The 20,670-nt window shown below is 37.1% G+C and overlaps 1 protein-coding gene across 1 annotated transcript; it reads right to left on the bottom strand.

The window, feature by feature from the left end:
- Positions 1-6,167: 6,167 nt before the first annotated feature.
- LOC107967750 (small ribosomal subunit protein eS27-like) lies at positions 6,168-6,422 on the bottom strand. The gene has a single exon (XM_016924800.1). It carries the CDS (start codon positions 6,420-6,422, stop codon positions 6,168-6,170), a length of 255 nt encoding a protein of 84 aa, XP_016780289.1.
- Positions 6,423-20,670: the final 14,248 nt, after the last annotated feature.

Genomic DNA, 20,670 nt, shown 5'->3' with positions numbered 1-20,670 from the left:
TGTAGCTGGATCATAGGCATATAAGGAAATGGGACCAGAGAAAGTATTTTGGGATCTGAATATGAGGAGCTGATGTGCTTGCTTGGATTTTAAGTTCTAGGCCAGTAGTTCTTATCCTTTTGGAGATTCATGGATACCTTTGAGAACCTGAGAAATGTTATGAACCTTCTCCCTAAAAATTACACACATTGCCAGAGATCAAAAATTTCCAAAAAACTTCCAAGAGTTGCAAACATCCTGTGAAGTTCATTTTGGACAAGAGTTTACAGATACCTGGGGTAATAACCTAAGTTTTAGGGAAAAGGAGTTATCAAATGCAAAAAAAATTATTTTTTGTTCAAAATTCATATTACTTGTTATCTCTGTCTTAGTCACTGATTCATCTACACCTTACCATAAGGACTGCTGATCTTTGGGATCATTTTGTGGCAGGGACTGTTATCTAATTAATATTTATTCTTTCTTCTGATTTTATTCAAAATGTGCCCAACTAAAACACTACATTTCGCAGCCTTCTTTGCAGCTAGGATAGGTTTTGTGACCAAGTTTGGCCAAAGACATGATGCTGCCTCACCAACACCATGAAGGAATGTCTGTTTCTGAACTTCCTTTACATGAAAGAACAAATCTTTCCATGTTTAAGCCACTACAGTCAGTTCTCTATTATTATCAGCAGCTGAATGCCAATTCCATCTAGTTCATGTAGTGGTCAACAAAACACCAGCTACACATGACCCTAACCCTATTGTTTGGTAAAGGATGTGGGAGGAAAATTATCTTTTTTTAGAAAACACTGTAAGTGACAGACTTGGGATGGCTGCACCAGACTAATTAGTAAAGGTTAGTTCTCATTCAAGCAAAACAGAGTACAGAAAAAGATTCCCCAAGAATGTAAGAAACTAGTTCCTCATCCACTAAAAACTAATAACTCTGTTTAACTCTCACAGTTCTTCAAAAGGATAATGAATGTCTCCCTTCATCCACATGAAAAGGAGTGAAGTATGCCTCACAATGTTAACCTGATAACTTCCCTTTAAGCCACCGATGGCCTGAAGAAGATTTATTTTCTTCCTGGGGTTGTCCAGAGCATGGGGTTTTACAGCCAGAATGTTTCTGGTTCTACTTTTCACTTCGAGTAGCTAGAGCCTAAAGTCTACCAACGATTTCCACTCGTATCCCCCAGATACTTCCGTTTCAGTATGTAGAAAATGGAACCTACCTCCTCCCACTTCTATGGCCCAGTGAATGGTACTACTATCAGAAATCTAGAAATAATCTCACACTCCTCCCTCCACATTCGTTGGTTGCTATGTACCTGTGATCCTACCACCTAAAATTTTCTCATGTCCTCTTATTTTTTCAGTCTCATCATTTCTCACCTGGACTACAGCAATTCCTAAATAAGTATTGCCATGCCTCCATCTAAGTTATATTTCATAGTTTAATAAAATGAATCTTTCAAAATGAAAATCTGATTAGTTTAATTCAAATGTCTTAGCTGGGAACCGAAGGCCTATTAGGATCTATTCCATGATTACCTCTCTAATGCCATCTCTTGGTACTTCGTCTCATACCCTACACAGCAGCCGAATAAAACCAACAGCAATTTGCTGAATGAGTCCTGCTCCATCCCACCTTCATACCTTTCCCTAGAAAGTGCTTTTCTCTCTTTGCCTGGAAAACCACTATTCATGCTTCAACACTTAATTGATGCATTACCACCTTGAGGAATGCTACCTTGATTCTGCCCCCAAGGAGCACTATACCATGGTATTTAAGAACAGGGGTTCATGAGCTCAAGCTGCTGGCTCTATGACCTTTGTCAAATAATTTAACCTCTCTGTGCCTCAGTTTCCTCATTTGTAACTTGGGGATAATTCCTCATAGGATTTTTTAGAAAATTGAACAAGACACTATATATAAAAGTGGTTTGAGCTGTTTCTGGAATATGGTAAGCACTCAATAATATATATGAGCTGTTTTTCTTTCCAAGATTATGTTAAATTCCTTAGTTCTATGGTCCCAGACTTTCATGACCTACCCAAATGTGATGGAAATTGTGGACTGATTCACAGAGTCTTATCAACTTGTCTTGTAGTTAGAGAAATTGAAAAGCTAAAAATGTTACACTCACTGCCTTCAGCTAACATTCTGCATGTATCCTATGCCTAACGGGTAAGATTTAAAGAGCAGAAACTAATCACAGGTCATCTTCCAGTCAGTTCTTTAGCAGTCTTTGCAAGCAAATATCATCTTGGAAATGACTATGTTTCAGCTGGTTCCCTGTGAGCAGTTTTGAATATTCATTCTTTGGTTTGCTGGGTGCCAGAAGCAAAAGCACAGTGGCAGCAGAGGTGTCGGTGGCAGTCTTGATTTTGGAACACCCTTTATGTGGCCTCACGGAAGCTCCCCTGTAGGTGAGATCTCTGTTGTTCTGAAGACATTGCTGGATCCATAAGACATAGTGAATCTTAACTAACAATCTAGGTCAACCCCAGTATAAACTTTCATTTCTCCCAGCATAAACTCTGCAATCCAGTCAGGGTGCTTCCCTACTTTCCAAATACTCCGTGCTTTCCTCAACTTCCCACTTTCCTTACACCATTTCTACCTCACTCCCACCCCTCTAGAATCATTCTTGTAATCCCAAATCTTCCATTTGACACTACCTTTTAGAAAAATCCTTCGTTTATATGCAGTCATAGCTCCAATATAAACACTTTTTATTTTGCAATTTTTGGCAAAAGTAATCTGCAACAATAAAACAAGGATTAGGCAAGTTTACATACATATGATCACAACCTAGCCAAGAAAACTTCATTAATCATTTCCATAGAGGGCATATTTAACTTGGAGATCTTTTTCTCAGGACTTTGTAGGCTTTTTCAAAGTCTATTTAATGCCTCTTACTTCCGGTAAAAGAAATTTCTGCAGCCCCAAGTTCAACATATAAATAGTTTTAAGCTAACTTATATCACCCTTGGGGAATACAACATTTTGAATCAAAAGAGCCAGTTTAAACCAGGCATGGTGGCTCACTTCTGTAATCCTCGCACTTTTGGAGGCCAAGGCAGGAAAATTGCTTGAGCCCAGGAGTTCAAGACCAACCTAGGCAATATGGCAAGACCCTGCCTCAATTTTTTAAATAAAATTTTAAAAAAATTAAAAAGAGCCAGTTTAGACCAAATATGTGTTCCAAGATCTACCATTTTTAGGTAATGCTGAATTTCAGCACTCTTTTATTAGAATAGGGAATAGACCACAGTCTACAATCAGGTTATATATTTTAAAGCTGGAGATATAAGTTTTGATTCTACCTTGTTCAGTGATCTTAGGTAAGTAGTTTAAACTATCTGAGTAAATTATACAATTTAAGTAAAAGTCAGCAACATAAAAACACTGCAATTCTAAAGCTACTGAGGTTGCTTTAGAAACACGGTCCTCTAAAACTGAGGGTCCTCTACCGTGTCTTCTCTGAAGTGGCTCTTTTACTGTCCAAGCCATTTTGAACATGTGGGTTCCAATATGCTTCAGTAGAAACCTTCCTCAGTTTTTTGTAACCTTAACTCAGTTTTTTGCTAAGCTCTGTTACATGCTATATATGTATATATATAACATCTGATAGTTTCAAAAGTCTTAAGTACATTTTTGTGTAACAGCTCAGGATTTTTAGATTCCCTCTTTATTGAAGATAAAGCCTTCAGCATGAGTGAAAGGCACTGACCTGACTAGCAATTTGAGTAGATACACAAAGCTGGACACTCAAAATTGTCTCTGTCTTCTGATACTGCCACACTGTAAAGGAAAACCCTAAGTACCCCAGCTCTCTCTTCTCTTAAGCCCAGTGCGTCCCCAGGAAGCATCTTAGTCATGACACCCCTGGTGGTCCATCCTTCCAGCTTCCACACATGAATAGTATATTCCTTTACTATTGCTGCTTTAACGAATTACCACAAATGGAGTGGCTTACGGCAACACCCAAGCATTATCTCACTGTTCTACAGGTCAGAATTCCAGGGGAGGCTCAGCTGGGTCCTCTGGTCAGAGGTCATCAAAGTGCTGGCTGGCCTGGACTTTTATCTGGAGGCTCTGGGGGAGACCCCGCTTCCATGCTCATTCAGATTGCCAGTACGGTGGGTCCTGTTGCCTTGCTGGCTGTGGGCCAGGGCTCGTTTTCAGCTTCTGGAAGTTGCCAATTGTCCTTGGGGTTATGCTCCGCTCCTTCAAAGCCAGCAACAGAGCTTCAATTCCTTCTTACGTTTCAAATCAATCTGATGTCTTCTGTTGCATCTCTCTAACTTCCTGCCTTCTTCTTCTGCCTTATTCTTCTGGTTTGAGGGTTCATGTGAATACATTGGGTCTACCCAGAAAATCCAAGAATCTCCCTATTTTAAGATTAAATAATTAGTAACTTTACTTATACCTGCAAAGTTCCCTTTGCCATGTAAGATAATATATTCATGCTGCCAGGGATTAGGGGCTACAGAGTGTTCTTGGGGGCTTTAATTCTGCCTACCACAATCAGACATGTCTGAAACCAAGGCTTTCCAGCTGGAGCACCTAGTTCTTACAGCACTCAGTGAACCGGGGAGAGGGTAGAAATCTTTATCTGCAAGTGTCCACTTAAAATCCATGAAGGATAAAACTTATTTGTTAAATGTTAGAATTATTGCATAACAATAAGTATATTGGCCGGGCATGGTGCCTCATGCCTGTAATCCCAGCACTTTGGGAGGCTGAGGTGGGCGGATCACCTGAGGTCAGAAGTTCGAGACCAACCTGGCCAACATGACGAAACCCCATCTCTACTAAAAACACAAAAATTAGCCGGGCATGCTAGTGGGTACCTGTAATCCCAGCTACTTCGGAGGCTGAGGCAAGGAGAATCGCTTGAACCCAAGAGGTAGAGATTGCAGTGAGCTGAGATCATGCCATTGCATTCCAGCCTGGGCAACAGAGCGAGACTCTGTCTCAAGAAAACAAAACAAAACAATAAATGTATTTACACTCTCCTATCCAATATCCTTTATCAAAAAATGTAGAAATTCGTTTGATTTTATGAAAATTACAATTACAAGGTCAATATTCTGGATAAGGCTTTATATATGTTTGACTTTGGGTGACAATGGATTACATGTGAGTTTTTGTGTCTTTTTGTGTATAAATATAGAGAAAGTCAATGTAACATAGTGGGAGTAAACAGATTAGACAAAGAGGCTTCTAAATTTTAGCATGAATTCTGCTACAAACTACCTGTGTGACTTTAAACAAGTCATTTAAAGAACTCTCGTCCTAGTCTTTTCTATTGTAAAGTTGACTGTTTCATCATGTTGACATCCAGCTGAAGATTCTGTATCTCAAGTAGTTTATATTTATAATAAAGTAAAATGGCTCAGAAACCCAGATATCAACTCCTTAGAGCCATTTCTTCATAGAAGAGTTAAGGAGAATTTAATTTTTTATTACAATTTCAATGAAGTATTTTTCATTTCTTCCTAGAAAAATCACCAATTTTTGTTTCTCTTTCAAGTCATCTTGCTGTCAACAAAAGGAAAATTCACAAGTTTAAAATCTGTTCCTCAAGAAACACAGTGAAAGTTTAGTTTTAAAGAGGTTGAACATCTCAAGATTAATACACATTCTAATGCAAAACTGATTGTTATCAAAATGCCTTCCTAAGAAGGCAACATAAGCAGAACAAATCCTGCAACAGATTTTACCCATCATATTTTTCCTGTGATGAATTCTGGTACATCATCATTCTTCCTCTTAAATTCACAGCAAGTTCCCTTTGCTCCAGTTCACAGCATCTATTTTCCAGTACACCAGCAATTGCACAAAACATATTTTTAGTAAAACATGCATAATATGTGTTTTGGGTACAAGAACCAGCTCTTCTTTGTGGACTCAAAACCCCATCAGTTTCAACAACACTGACCTCACCTAACAAAGTTACCTACAGTTAATGTGAAAAAATGTTTGTTGAAGGTAGTCAGTGTCCACATTAACAGAATCCAATTTTTTTCCCCTGAAAGAGATGCATGGGTTCAGAAGCTCTTACATACCAGGTAATCTTACAAGCTTACATTTTCTTTATTTTTATTAGTTTTTATATCCAAAATGTGTGTATGGGGATGGTTTCCTATTTATCTTGATTCATGGTGCTTTTAGTGTTGCTTCCATCTGAAGGAACATTCTTCTGTAAGCCTTGCTTTTCCTCCTGTTTGCTGACAGAGGACAGTGGGGCAGACGACCCACAAAACTACTATTTGTGCATGGCTAACAATCATGCCGATCTTATAGCATCCTGGGCATTTCACATCCATGAAGTAGGAATTGAGGCTCTGCACCAGGCCCTGCTTCTTGTCTTGCCTTCTCTCCATTTCTGGAGAACAATGAAGGAGAGCCTTCCCAAGAGGCATGCTTTCCTGGGGAGGTCATCACCGCCAGAAAAGAGCTTACAACTTCTGTCACTTGCTTTCACTTCAATCTCTTTAAGTGTCTTTAAATGACGCTTAGTTGTGTTTAGTTGAATTAGTACAATTAATTTCTTAAAAAGTAGTATGCACTTGCTAGTAATTGCTGCTGATATTCAAAGAGTTTATTAACCTCATAAGTAAGGCAAAAAAAAAGCACAGCACCCCTAATTTGTATTGTGTGTTTTATTTCCATATGACATACACAGACTATTTCTATTACGGTTATGTGAATATATTTCAAAAAGCAGAAACCATCTCTAGTTCTGATAGCACTCAAAGCACAGGACTTTGCACACTGTGGTTGCTCAATAAATATTTTTGCATAATTTGTTAATCAAATTCATGAAATTCCATAGAGCATATAGCAAAGTAGAGAACAGTCCAGTTCTAACTAATGCTAATTAGTACCAACGCAGCATGTTCTCTTCTGTTCTGGGACCACATTTTCAATCAGTTTTTATTAAAAAAATTTAAAAATTGTATTAAGGTACAATTTACATATAATCAAACACACTCATTTTAAGGGTTAATGAGTTTTGACAAATGCATACATCTAAGCATACCTCACCAAAATAATCAAGATATGTATGCATGTATACATTTATATATATGTGTGTGTGTGTATATATATATATGTTACACAAATGTATATAGAGGGTGGTCATTGGGGGATTATGGGTGTTGATTTGGGAGGCTATTTTTGGAGTGCAGACCTATGAGTTTTAAGACCAGTATAGACTTATGTCACCATCTTCACAACCAAGATACTGAACAATTCCATTATCCCGAAAAATTCCCTCATGCTACCCCTTTGTGGTCAAGCACTTCCCAGACTCCTACACCCTGACAACCACTGGTCTGTCCTCTGTTCTGATAGTTTTGCCTTGTCCAGAATGTCATTTTGATTCAATCATACAGTATAACCTTTTGAGACTGGCTTCTTTCACTCAGCATAATGCTTCTGAGATTCATTCATGTGTGTGCATCAATAGTTCATTCCTTTTTATTGTGAAGTTGTATTCTATTATATGGGTATACCACAGTTTATACACTCACCCACTGAAAGGCATTTGGGTTCTGCCCAGTATTTGGCAATAAAATAATAAAACTGCTATAAACCTCTTTGTACAGTTTTGTGTGTGAACATAAGTTTTCATTTCTCTGGGATAAATACATAGGTATAAAATTTCTGGGTCATATTGTAAATGTATGTTTCAATTTATAAGAGACTGACAAACTATTTTCCATCTTGTATTTTGCATTTCCAACAGTAATATATGAGAGTTCCAGTTACTCCACTTCCTAGCACTTGGTATTGTTTGGGATGGTTTCAGTTTTAATTTGCATTTCCCTAGTGGCTAATGATGTTGAGCATCTTTCACATACTTATTTGCCATCTGTATGTCCTATTCAATGACTGTTCAAATTATTTGCCTATTTTTTAATTGGCATTTGTTTTCTTATCATTGAATTTTGGGAGTTTTTTTTATATATTCTGGATACATTGTTTTATTATATCTATGATTTGTGAATTTTTTTCCCAATCTGTAGCTTGTCTTATTCTCCTAATGGTGTCTTTTGCAGAGCAAATGTTTTTAATTTGTATGAAGCCCAATTTATCAATTTTTTTTGAGATTATGCTTTTGATGTCATATCTAAAAACTTTTTGCCAAACCCAAGGTTAACCAGATTTTCTTCTATATTTACTTCTAAAGCCTTTATAATTTTACATTTAGATCTACAATCTACTTCAAGTTAACTTTTGTATAAGGTATAAAAATTAGGACTTTTTTGGATATGGATGTGCAATTATTCCAACATCATTAGTTGAAAGAAAATACTCTTCATTGAATTGCTTTTGCACCTTCGTCAAAGTCAATTAACTATCTCGTTATGCACCTACTTTTGGGTTCTATTCTGTTTCATTGATCTACGGGCCTATGGTTTCACAAATATCATACTGCCTTGATTACTGTGACTTCATCAGAAGTCTTAAAATCAAATATGGTACTTCCTCAAACTTTATTTTTTTTTCTTCAAAATTGTTTTGGCTATTATAGTTCCTTTGTCTTTTTTATGTAACTTTAAAATAAGCTTGTCTGTTTCTACAGAATATCCTGCTTGGATTTTTATTTGAATTTATTAAAATCTATATATCAATTAGGGAATGATTGATATGTTAATTAAGTCTTTCAATCCATGAACATAGTTATCACTCTTCATTTATTTATTAAGGTCTTTCATTTTCATTTTGTTCTTTAGTGTTTTTTATTTTTATTTTTTCTTTGAGACAGGGTCTGGTTGTGTCACCAAGGCTGGAGTGCAATGACGCAATCACTGCAACCTTAGCCTCCCAGACTCAAACCATCCCCCTACCTCAGCGTCCCGAGTAGCCGGGACTACAGGTGTGCACCACTATGCTTGGCTAATTTTTGTATTTTTGGTAGAGATGGGGTTTCACCATGTTGCCCAGGCAGGTAGTGTTTTCTTTAGTTTTCAGCATACATATCCTGGATACTTTTAAGTTAGAGTTATACTTAAATTCTTTCTTTTTGAGGGGACAGGGAACTATTATAAATTGTATAGTTATTAATATTTTTTCCATTTACAACCATACATTGCTAGTGTATAGAAATATGAGACTGGCCACAGTGGCTTTTACCTGTAATCCCAGCACTTTGGGAGGCCGAGGTAAGAGGGTCACTTGAGCCCAGGAGTTCGAGGCTAGCCTGGGCAACAAAGCAAGGCCCCCATCTCTACAAAAAATTTTAAAAATTAGCTGGGCATAGTGGCATGCACCTGTAGTCCCAGCTACTCAGGAGGCTGGGGCAAGAAGATCATTTGAGCCCAGAAGTTCTTGGGTCCAGTGAGCTATGATCATGCCACTGCACTCTAGCCTGGGTGACAGAGTGAGATACTGTCAAGAAAGAAAGAAGAGAGAGAGGGGGAAAAGAAAGAAAATGAAAGAAAGAAAGACGGAGAGAGAGAAAGAGAAAGAAAGAGAGAAAGGAAAAGAAAAGAAAAGGAAGGAAGGAAGGGGAAGGAAGGAAAGAGAGAAAGAACGAAAGAAAGAAAGAAGAAAGAAAAGAAAAGAAAAAGGAAGGAGAGAGAAAGAAAGAAAGAGAGAGAGGAAGGAAGGAAAGAAGGAAAAGAGAAGAGAAAAGAAGAAAGGAGGAAAGGAAAGGAAAGAAGGAAAAGAAAAATGAGATGCCACATTTTACAGTGAAACTTTTTCAGAGGAAAGTATAGGATGGTGATCAGACTCAAAACCACGCCACTTAAAGCAACTGGAGAAATTTTAGCTCATATAGGAGACTCAGGGAGATAAAATAGACTATCACGGGTGGCTTCAAATATTTGAAATACTGTGAGTAACTTATGAGTTATATATGTATTTTAGGAAGATAAAGTCCCAATGAAGTTTAATATTAATAGGAGATTAATAAAAAAATAAGAATTTCAACAACCTAATATTTTAAAAGATCAATCTGTCAAAAACTGAAACTCTCAGAAAATATGATCTGTGAACATCTTGTCAGACTTTTCCATCAGTAATCAGTCAACAACTAAGCAGCCTACACTAATGAATCTGTACTTATGCATTATTATTTATAAAATCTTTCATATGGACTTGGTATTCTTCAAAAGGAATCTTAATGCTGGGAAGACAGAATCAGAAACTGTGAAGGGTCTGAGGTTTTACCTTACTTGTAAGCTAATAAATCAGCCTGCCACAGTTCCACAGATGCAGAAGACCCAAGACTCCTGGGACAAAGACCAAGGCACAGCAAGTAGCCTAAGGATCATGTTTTGTGCCAGTTCCCCTTGCCTCTACCTCTGCCAGGCAAGCCAGAGGGCTCCAAGTGGATGCTGCTCATGCAGTGGGTTTGCCTCACAGCTGAGGATCCTTGAGCTTGGGAAACCCAAATCTTTTATGATGGGCAGTAAGCCTGCTTGAACTTTTCGCCCCGAAGAAAATCATTTTTTATGATACTGGGCAGTAAATAACCTTGCTTTGTTTTATTCAGAGGAAGACACTACCTCCATCTTCCAAGGCTCTTTGCTAACAAACATCCTTGAGAAAACAGTCCAGAACAAAGATGGCTCAACGCCTTTCCTCACAAGACATACAGAAACATGACAGACCCATGGAAAATTGTTGAAAGAGAAGAAGGAAGGAAAACAGGGAGGGAGGGAGGAAGGAAGGAAGGAAGGAAGGAAAGAAGGAAGGAAGGGGAAAAAAGGATGAAAGGAAGGAAGGAAGGGTTTACAGCAGTGGAAAGTTTTTATATACACATGCCAAAGGGAAAAAATTACCTCTAGAAATAAACATTGCCTAAATCAAACTTGTTCATATGTATAGAATAGAACTGATGTGAGACCAGACAGCAATATAGCACAGATCTGTTTATGTATCTGAACAGAAAAAAAATAATAGAGAATAGGTTATTCAATGAATGGTTGCTGAAGATACATTTATCTTCAGCTCCATGAACAAGTTCAAACCAGATTATATTATCTCAGATATACACAGTAATAGGGGTCCCCCCTCCCTCTCTGGCTTTTGCAAAAAATGGCAATACAATTGTCCTAAAATCTTTGTAAGATCCAAGCTTGATTCTAAACAGCCTTTATACAGGGAAGACTGGGCATATTTTAAGGCCTGATGGAAATAAAACTAAAGAGATCTATATAGGTTGAAAAATGAGCAGAGGATAAAGGAGCTGTATATAAGCAGCACTGTTGACAATATTTTGCATAGTCAGTGGATACCATACCAGCAATATTGGCAGTGGCAAGATACCCTTGGCACCAATATTAATATTAGTACCACCTCTATCAATATGGCAGGGAAGTGTCAGTGTAGACCTCTCCCAGCCGCAGTAATGAAGGCAACTTCACTGAGCTTTACCTAGGTGTTTCGTACAGAAGACAAAGATGGCACCACGGCAAACCAAAGTGAAGGAGGAGGTGAATAACAAAGGCTACAGGGGAAGAGATATTTGTAGCAGGAATATCAAAGAGGAGACAAGCATTCATGCAAAGTGATAGTGGCAGAGCTGAGAAATCTTTCTTTTTTAAAATTGTTATTATGAATTCACTTTGCCCACTTGATTGGTGTAACCTGAGAAACATGGTTTACTTATGAAAGAGTGACCTTGGCCAGGCATGTAGCTCACATTTGTAATCCCAACACTTTGGGAGGCTGAGGTCGAAGGACTGCATGAGCCCAGAAGCTCAAGACCAGCCTAAGCAACATAGAGAGACCCCATCCCTTAAAAAAAAAAAAAATTTAACTAGCTGGACATGGTGGCACTTGCCTATAGTCCCAGCTACTCAAGAGGCTGAGGTGGGAGGATTGCCTGAGCCCAGGAAGCCAAGGCTGCAGTGAGCCATGATCACACCACTGCACTACAGCCTGGATAACAGAACAAGACCCTGTCTCAAAATTAAAATTAAAATTAAATTAAATTTAAAAATGACCTCACAAAAAAAAAGAATTTAAAAAAAGGGACATCATTTGTGAACACAGGTATCTTTAATAACAAACCTAGAATAAACCTTATAACATTCTTTTTTTAACCTGCAAGCAAACATCTCCAATTCACAGATACATAAGCATACAATTTTTATGTGTAATATAATTTTTTAGTAATGTGTACATTTATATTAGCATATATCAGAAATCTCTAATATAAAAATAGTGGTATGCATGTGGTTAAAATTCTACCTACAGCTCCCTCCTCTGTTCACTTTCTTTAAATGCAGTTTTTAAAAACTGCATTTTGGAATAATTCATCCTGACAGTATTGTTTTATCCAAAAATTTTCAGTGATTTTTTTTTGGACAGTGCCACCTTTATTAACCTTTTTCTTTTGCTGACTCAAGAAGCTACGATGTCAGAGCAAGGAGCACAAAATCTACTACAAAATGTATTTAAATTTCCCACATCAAAACCCCCAACATTTATTTGAATCATAGATAAATTTCAAGCCTATACTATTTTTGTTTAAACTAGAAAATTGGGTCATATGATTCAGATATAATTTGTTCAGGCTGACTGTGTGATACGTTTTGCACATAGCTACATACATACTTGGGACGTGAATTATGCCAACTGTTGTTCAAACATTACCCATAGTAACTTTTAAGACAATAAGCAAGGATAGTCCTGTCTGAAGCTATTGAGTTGGCTGTGCGGGTATTACCACAGTGTCAGAGACATAGCTTGCCATTTTGCCACAAAGAAATTTCATTTGAAGGCCAGGCATGGTGGCTCACACCTTTAATCCCAGCACTATGAAAGGCCAAGGCAGGAGTATCACTTGATTCCAGGAGTTTAAGACCAGCCTGAGCAATGTGGCAAAACCCCACCTCTACAAAAAATACAAAAAAAAAAAAAAAAAAATTTAGCCAGGTATGGTGGCATGCACCTGTGGTCCCAGCTACTCAGGAGGTTGAGATGGGAGGATCGCTTGAGCCTCCCAAAAAGAAAAAAAGAATTAAAAAAAAAGAAAGAAAACTAATTTGAGCAGGAACTCTGTTTTGCTCACAGCAGGTGCCCCATGACGAAAAATAGTAATGAGCACATAATCATTGTTTGATAAATGTTTGTTGAATGAATAAATGAATGCTTAAGACCATACAGCAGATTCCCACTGCCTTCAGGGTAGAGACAAAACTCTTAATTATTGAATACTTGGTTTGCAAGGGCCTCTGTAACTCTGTCTCTTGAAGGTACCACTAATTTCTGTCCTGGAAAGTAAAATGGCTTTGCTCCACAACAGTTCTTGGACATTCCAGAAACACATCTACAATCTCTTGCTTGGTTACTAAAATAGATAGGTCACCACATTGTGAGTAGATTTTACCATATTAATTTTCTGTTAGCAAACTCATTCATAAGCTCTTGTCAGACTTCTCCAAATATCATCATATCAGGCAGGGGAAGCTAAGTAAGGCTGAGGTAACAAGTAATCCTAAAATCTTAGTGGCCCATAAAAACAGAGGTTAATTTTTCTTGTTCGTGGCATATGTCGATGGCTGATCAGCAGGACGGCTCTGTTCATAATAGAGACACTTAGTGCAGCAGCACCCAGCTGAGGGATCAGAAACCATCTAGAAAGTAGCAATCACAGTGACCTGTGGGCAAGAGTATGGCAGAGTATGTGCAGGCTCCTGAAGCTCTGCCGGTAGTGCCGCATGGATGCTTCCGCTCAAAATTTCATTAGCCAAAGCAAGTCATGTGGCCACGCCTGAGATCAAGCAATAGGGCAAGCATGTGTAATTCTCCTGTGAGCAGGCGACACAAATATTGTGAACAGTAACACATCCTACCCCTGCCGATACACTGCATCATGTCAAGTCAGTAATTTCGTGGCATCTGATTCTAAACCCATATTATCCTCACAAAGAGTAGGAAGAAAAAGATCACAATATACCATTTTGTTTTTATTTTGACAATTAGAGAAATATGAGCTAAATGTTCTTTTCATTAAAACACAACTTACAAAAACTATTCAAGAATTTAAAGTTTCAGAGTTCCTTCCAAGTTATTGGAGAAGACAAAAGTAAATTAAACTTATGTAGCAAAATATCAAAAACAAAAGAAAGAGCAAGGATACATAAAAAATATGAAGCTTAGCAAAAAATAGTGATTACATGTAGCAATTACAACCTCAAACACAAAAGGTATAAAATCTCATAATGAAAGGCAAATACTAGTTAAAGAGTTAGAACCAACCATGTGCTGCTTGAGAGACAAATCTAAAGTAAAATAAAACCAAAAAAAAAAACATAAAAATAAAGGAATGGAAGATCCAATTTGTAAACACAAACAGAAAGCTGTCATAATCTGTTTGGACTGCTATAACAAACCACAATAGACTGGGTGGCTTAAATAATCAATGTTTATTTCCCAGTTCTAAAGGCTGAGAAGTCCAAGATCAAGGTAACAGCAGATTCAGTGTCTGGGGAGAGACAACTTCTTGATTGAGATAGCCATCTTTTCAGAAGGGATGGGGCAGCTCTCTAAGGTCTTTGTCATAAGGGCACTAATTCCATTTATAAGGGCCTAACCCTCATGACCTAATCACCTTCTAAAGGCTGGACCTCCTAATACCATCATATTGGAGATTAGGATTTCAACATATAAATTCTGTGAAGACACAAACATTCAGTCTATCACAAAAGCCAACAGGGAAATATTAATTCAGGTAGAGTTTAAATCAAAAAGAATTAAATGGAATAAATGGGGTAATTTTACAATAAGAAAAATAAAAATTCACAATGGAGAGAAAATAGTTATTAACTAATACATATCAAGTATGTCCCCTACAGAACAGGAGATATAACTTCAGGCCTGTGTGAAGCAAGGGAGTAGAAGTGAACCTCTCGCATAATATCTAGAATATCAGTTCATCCCACTCATGAAAAATGAGGAATTCTTCCAAGAGCACTAGGAGGATATAAATTAGTGTGTGAGCTGCTCAGAAACTTGGAAGAAAATAAAACCCACCTAGAAAAATAGAAAGGCCTGTTTAGATTAAGAATCAAAAGCTAAGAAAAATATTAAAACTAATCCAGGTAAATAAATTATAGTACCTTCCCATATTGAAATATTATACAGCTATGAGAATGATGATCAACACCACCACACACAAATACAGATGAACCTCACAAGTTCAATGTGGAATGAATAAAGCTATTCAGAAAACCACACGATCAACAATGTTCAAAGACAGTATGGTGATTACTCTTGTGCAGTGTGAAGGTGGTATTGGCTGAAGGGGATCTCAGTGGGGCTTCTGAGGAGCTGGTGATATTCTATTTCTTGATGTAGGTGCAAGTCACAGAACAGTGTTCACTTTGTGAAAATGCATTAAGCTCTACATTTATATTGTCCTTTTCCATATGGATATTACATTTTATACTTTAGTAAATATGCATATTATATGTTATACTTCAGTTTTAAAAAAAAAGAGAAAAACGTGCTGATCTATTGAAACTCAATGAAAAACAAAACCCACTCTCTGGAGACACTTTCACAGCTCAGGGCAATTTTCATTTGTCCTAAATCCAGGACAAATGAAACTCTCTCAGAAAAAAAAAAAAAAAAAAATCTTTACCAATGATGAACTCACAAGGAAAAAAATACAAACATTCAAATATGACAAACACCAACAGCAGTATTGATAAAACAGTACTGCGTAAACAGAAATTTTTTTGTTTTTAGGTCCCAAAAAGAACACCAGAAAAACCTGCTGATCAATCAAAACTAAGTTTATTAGGTTTCCTAAAATAACAAAGGACACAAACTTGATAGTCTGAGTAGGGTCTCAGATGAGGAAAATCAAGACGGGATTACTCACAGTATTTGAGGGTCTGGGCAAGATGATTTTAAGGTAGGTCTTGAGAGCAGGAAACTGGTTGGGCTTGGGTAGAATTCATGGCATAATAGCTTTGGATAATCAAACAGTGAGACTAGGATAATGAGGCAAGTTCTTGATAAGTGTTATATGTAAAATGTTTATTTAGAAACAGAATTCTTGTTCCCTGGTGCTCCAAAGAAATAGCACTTGAACATAAATTTAATTGTCTCAGCAAAGCCATTTTTATTTTCTGCAGAAAGGGTGCTCACCACAGATGGAACAATGGTGAGAGGACACCTGAACAAAGGAGGGAAGAAATTTTTATCCCTTACACAGTTTGTCCCTGCTACTGTGTCCTGTCTCCATTGGCTGGAGACTTCCAGGAGCCACTATTTCCACTATAGGCAGTTAAGCTATATTAGACTTGCCCCACTATTGCTCAGTCAAAAACAAGAAAGTATGATTTGGTCTAGAATTGATCAGCATAGAGGCAGGAAAGTACATTGTTTTCAGTGCTGTATATTTACATTTTCAAATACAAAATGATGCATGTTTATATTTTCAAATATAAAATTATTATATTTCCAAATATGAAATGATACATACAAATACAAAATAAATATTTCAAATACAAAACTGATATTTTCCTTTTTATCTTAGAAAAATGGTATTTTTAAATACAAAAAACTATAAATTTATAAACCTAGTAAGTAAAAAGGTAAATTAAAAATAAATGTTAAAACTGTATTATGATTCAAATATGAATTATTAACAAATAATAAAGCTTTAAAAATAGTAGCCTAAACATTTAATTAAAGTAAAGAAAATTTATCATAAATAATTAAAGATAAAATATTACTTGACGTTTTTTGAAAAGTGTGATCTTAAAAAAACAAAGTGTGTTAATGTTGTCATGGTTAAGCATATTTTTGTACAAGTTTTCTCCAGCTGCTGTAAAGACTATCTTTGAATCTACGCTAGCAAAGGGAATGGTGAGGGGAGAGAAATCAACTAACTCCAAATATTTTCCATCTTGATGAGCGTGAGAAGATCTTGAACACGATTTGTATCTTGTTATTCTTCAACAAAAGAGTCAAGGATTCTATCTTTTTACAGAGAGCGAGCTATAGATTGTTTCCAAAAAAGCCTTTCTGACCTAACCTTTGTCTCTCTTCATTTCATCATCAAGAGATTAAGATTCCAATTCAGTTCCTAGGATCATTTTTTGTTCTGTTATGTTGATATTCCTCTTGTTCAGAAAATCTTTGATTAAAGAACAGACTAATCTTACAATAGAAATTTTCAAAATTGTTATGTTGACTGGAGTGATGGCTCACATCTATAATCCCAGCAATTTGGGAGACCAAGGCAGGAGGATTGCTTGAGCCCAGGAGTTTGAGAACAGCCTGGGCAACGTAGCAAGAACCAGTTGCTACAAAAATTTTAAAACTTAGCCAAGAATGATGGCATATACCTGTGATCCCAGCTACTCAGGAGGCCGAGGTGGGAGGATCACTTGAACCCAGGAGGTTGAGGCTGAAGTAAGCCATGTTTGCACTACTGCACTCCAGTATGGGGGACAGAGTAAGACCCTGTCTCAGAAAAAAAAAAAAAGACTTCTGTGACCCCTGGTCACCAAGAAGTATCTGGAGATTTCTCCCCACCAACAACCATCAACCAATCCATTAGTTCTTCAGCAGATACAAGCGGAGTGTCCTCCATTTCAATTCTGACAACATCTGGAGATAGCATCAGATCCCACAGACTTAGGGCTCCGTTCCACAAGACTACTCCCCATTTCTCATGCCAACCGCAAGCTCTGGGTTGTTTTACCTGTGCGTCTAACCCACTGGCTATAAATCCAGGTTCCCACAACCACCTCCTCGAGTTTGACACATTTTCTAAAACAGCTCGTTATAACCCAGGGAAATACTTACTTTTATTAGTTCATTTTAAAGAATATTACAAGGGATACAGATGAAGACATGCATGGAGAAAGACATGTGGGAAGGGGCGTGGCGCTTTCCTGCCCTCTCTGGGGGTGCCACCCTCTAGGAACTTCTTCATGTTTAGCTATTCAGAAGCTCTCCAAACCCTGTCCATTAGAGAATTTATGAAAGTTTAATTACAGCCGAGTGTGGTGGCTCATGCCTGTTATCCCAGCACTCTGGGAGCCCGAGATGAGTTGATTGCCTGAGGTCAGGAGTTCAAGACTAGCCTGGCCAACATGGTGAAACCCCATCTCCACTAAAAATACAAAAATTAGGCAGGTATGGTGATGTGCACCTGTAATCCCTACTCAGGAGGCTAAGGCACGAGAATCGCTTGAACCCAGGAGGCGGAGGTTGCAGTAAGCCGAGATGGCACCACTGCACTCCAGCCTGGACAACAGAGTAAGAGTCCATCTGAAAGAAAGAGAGAAAGAGAGAGAAAGTGAGAAAGTGAGAAAGCGAGAGAAAGAAAGAAAGAAGGAAAGAAAGAAAGAAGAAATAAATAAATAAATAAATAAATAAATAAATAAATAAATGAAGGAAGGAAAGAAAGAGGAAGGAAGGAAGGAAGAAAGGAAGGAAGGAAGGAAAGAAACATAGGCATGATTGATTAAATTATTGACCATTGATCAACTTTACCTTCAGCCCCTCCCTCCTTTGTGGAGGTTATGGGGTGGAGAAGAAAGTTCCAACCTTCTATTCCTGCCTTGGTCTTTCCAGTGACCAGCACCTAACCTGAAGCTACCTAAGGGGCTACCAGCCACCAGTCATCTCATTAGCATTCAAAAAGACACTTATTCCAAGGATTTTAGTTGTATGCCAAGAAACTGGAGGTGGAAAATCAAACATACATGTCACAATATCACAGGAGACAAGTGAAGAATTTACTTCATTCAAAACTTTAATGTAGCGTAAAATAGATTTCTGTTTTATTTAAATCACTGGTATTTTGAGTCTCTGCTACACATAGCCACCCCTATTATAGAAAATCCAATAAAAGATATGCAAACTGTATGGATAAAATTATAAAGCTGTATTGAAAGACATTAAGTTGGGCCTAAATACTATCTTACCATCCATTTCCTCCTGTGACTTACTTTTGTCAATCAATGTAATTTTTTTTCACATTTTTCTATTGACGTGCAAATTGGGAGCTGTGCCCTGGAGGATGTCACACACGGGAACAAGGAGACAAACACAATGGGGTTCCCTGCAGCATTGCTTGTATAAAATTAAATCAGGCACAGTTTTAGTGTCCATAAATAGAATTAAAAATTCAATATTATACAAAAAGTCAATTATTCCCCAAGTTATCCTATAAATGCAATAAAATGCTAATTACCATTCATGAGTGTTTTTTAGTAAAACTCGACAAGCTAATTCTAAAATGTACAGGGAAATAAGAATAGCCAAGACAATTTTAAAAAATAAAATAAAAGAGCAAATTGGAGAGATTGTCCTTCCAAATATGAAGACTTATAAAGCTACAGTAACTAAGATAGTATGAAATTGAGACAAGAAAGGCAGAGAAGTCAGAACTAGACTACACATACAAGAAAGCCTCATGTTGACAGATGAGGCACTGCTGATCAGTCATTAAAGGACGGCCTATCAGTAATTGGTACTGGGATAATTTGTAATACATTTGGGTGGAATAACTCAATATTGTAACTTGATTCTACCCAAATTATTCTATAAATTTAATCCAATTTTAATTAAGATTCTAATAGGAATATGCAGGCATATTTTTCTTAAAGAATACATATATGCACACACACACCCATATATGCATACACACCCCCCCAAACTGTAAAGGAAAAGACTGATAAATTTAGCTATGTTAAAATTTAAAATGTCTTTACAATAAAAGTAAATATAAATAAAATATGGTGGGGTGTGATGGTTCACGCCTGTAATCCCAGCACTTTGGGAGGCCAAGGTGGGTGGAGCTCAGGAGTTTGAGACCAGCCTGGCCAACATGGTGAAACTCCATCTCTACTAAATATACAAAAATTAGTCTGGTGTGGTGGCACACACCTGCAATCCCAGCTACTTGGGAGGCTGAGGCAGGACAATCACTTGAACCTGGGAGGCACAGATTGCATTGAGCTGAGACTGCACCACTGCACTCCCGCCTAGATGACAGAGCAAGACTCTGTCCAAAAAAATAAAAAATAAAAATATGTATACAAATAAAATAGACTAGCCAAAAATTGGAAGAATATACTTAATGTACATAAACAAATGATTGCTGTATAAAGTAAATAGAAATTCTACAATCAATAGTAAAAGATAAGCAACAAGTAAAAAACTATACAAAACATAAAAACAGAGGATAAAAACAAAAAATATATATATATTAAAAGATACTCAATCTCATTATTAACCAGGGAAATGAAAATTACAATAATAAAAGTCCATTGCAGCCATCATATTGGTAAAAATTTTAAAGACTGATCTAACAAAATGTTTACTACTTGGTCATTAAAATATCACATACACTCTCTCCTATAATCTCTACTGGATCAAATAAAAAATCTAAATAGCAAAGAGTAAAAATATTGCACTTTCAGGATGCAGTGGTAAATTAATCAGTTTCTATGATTTCATTATTAAGAAGAAATGATAAAATGTTAAACCAACTGTCCAATTAATAAAGTTAGAGAAAAGATCAAACAAACAGGAAAACAGAAAAAACAAAATAATGAAAAATAATGCACAATCTAGTAACTGCCACATAGACAAACAAAACTGATAAATCCAAAGATAGTTGGAAGGAGAGGGGAAAACCAATAATAAAATCATACAATCAATTATAAAAGCTGAAAA

The sequence above is a fragment of the Pan troglodytes genome, chromosome 10, assembly GCF_028858775.2.
Source record: "Pan troglodytes isolate AG18354 chromosome 10, NHGRI_mPanTro3-v2.0_pri, whole genome shotgun sequence".
NCBI classification, from domain to species: Eukaryota; Metazoa; Chordata; class Mammalia; order Primates; family Hominidae; genus Pan; species Pan troglodytes.
Note: the sequence above shows the minus strand (reverse complement) of the source record. Positions and strands in the feature narration are given on the sequence as shown.

Coding starts and splice junctions, on each gene's coding strand:
- LOC107967750 (XM_016924800.1), bottom strand. CDS start 6,422: ATGCCTCTTGGGAAGGCTCTCCTTCATTGTTCTCCAGAAATGGAGAGA.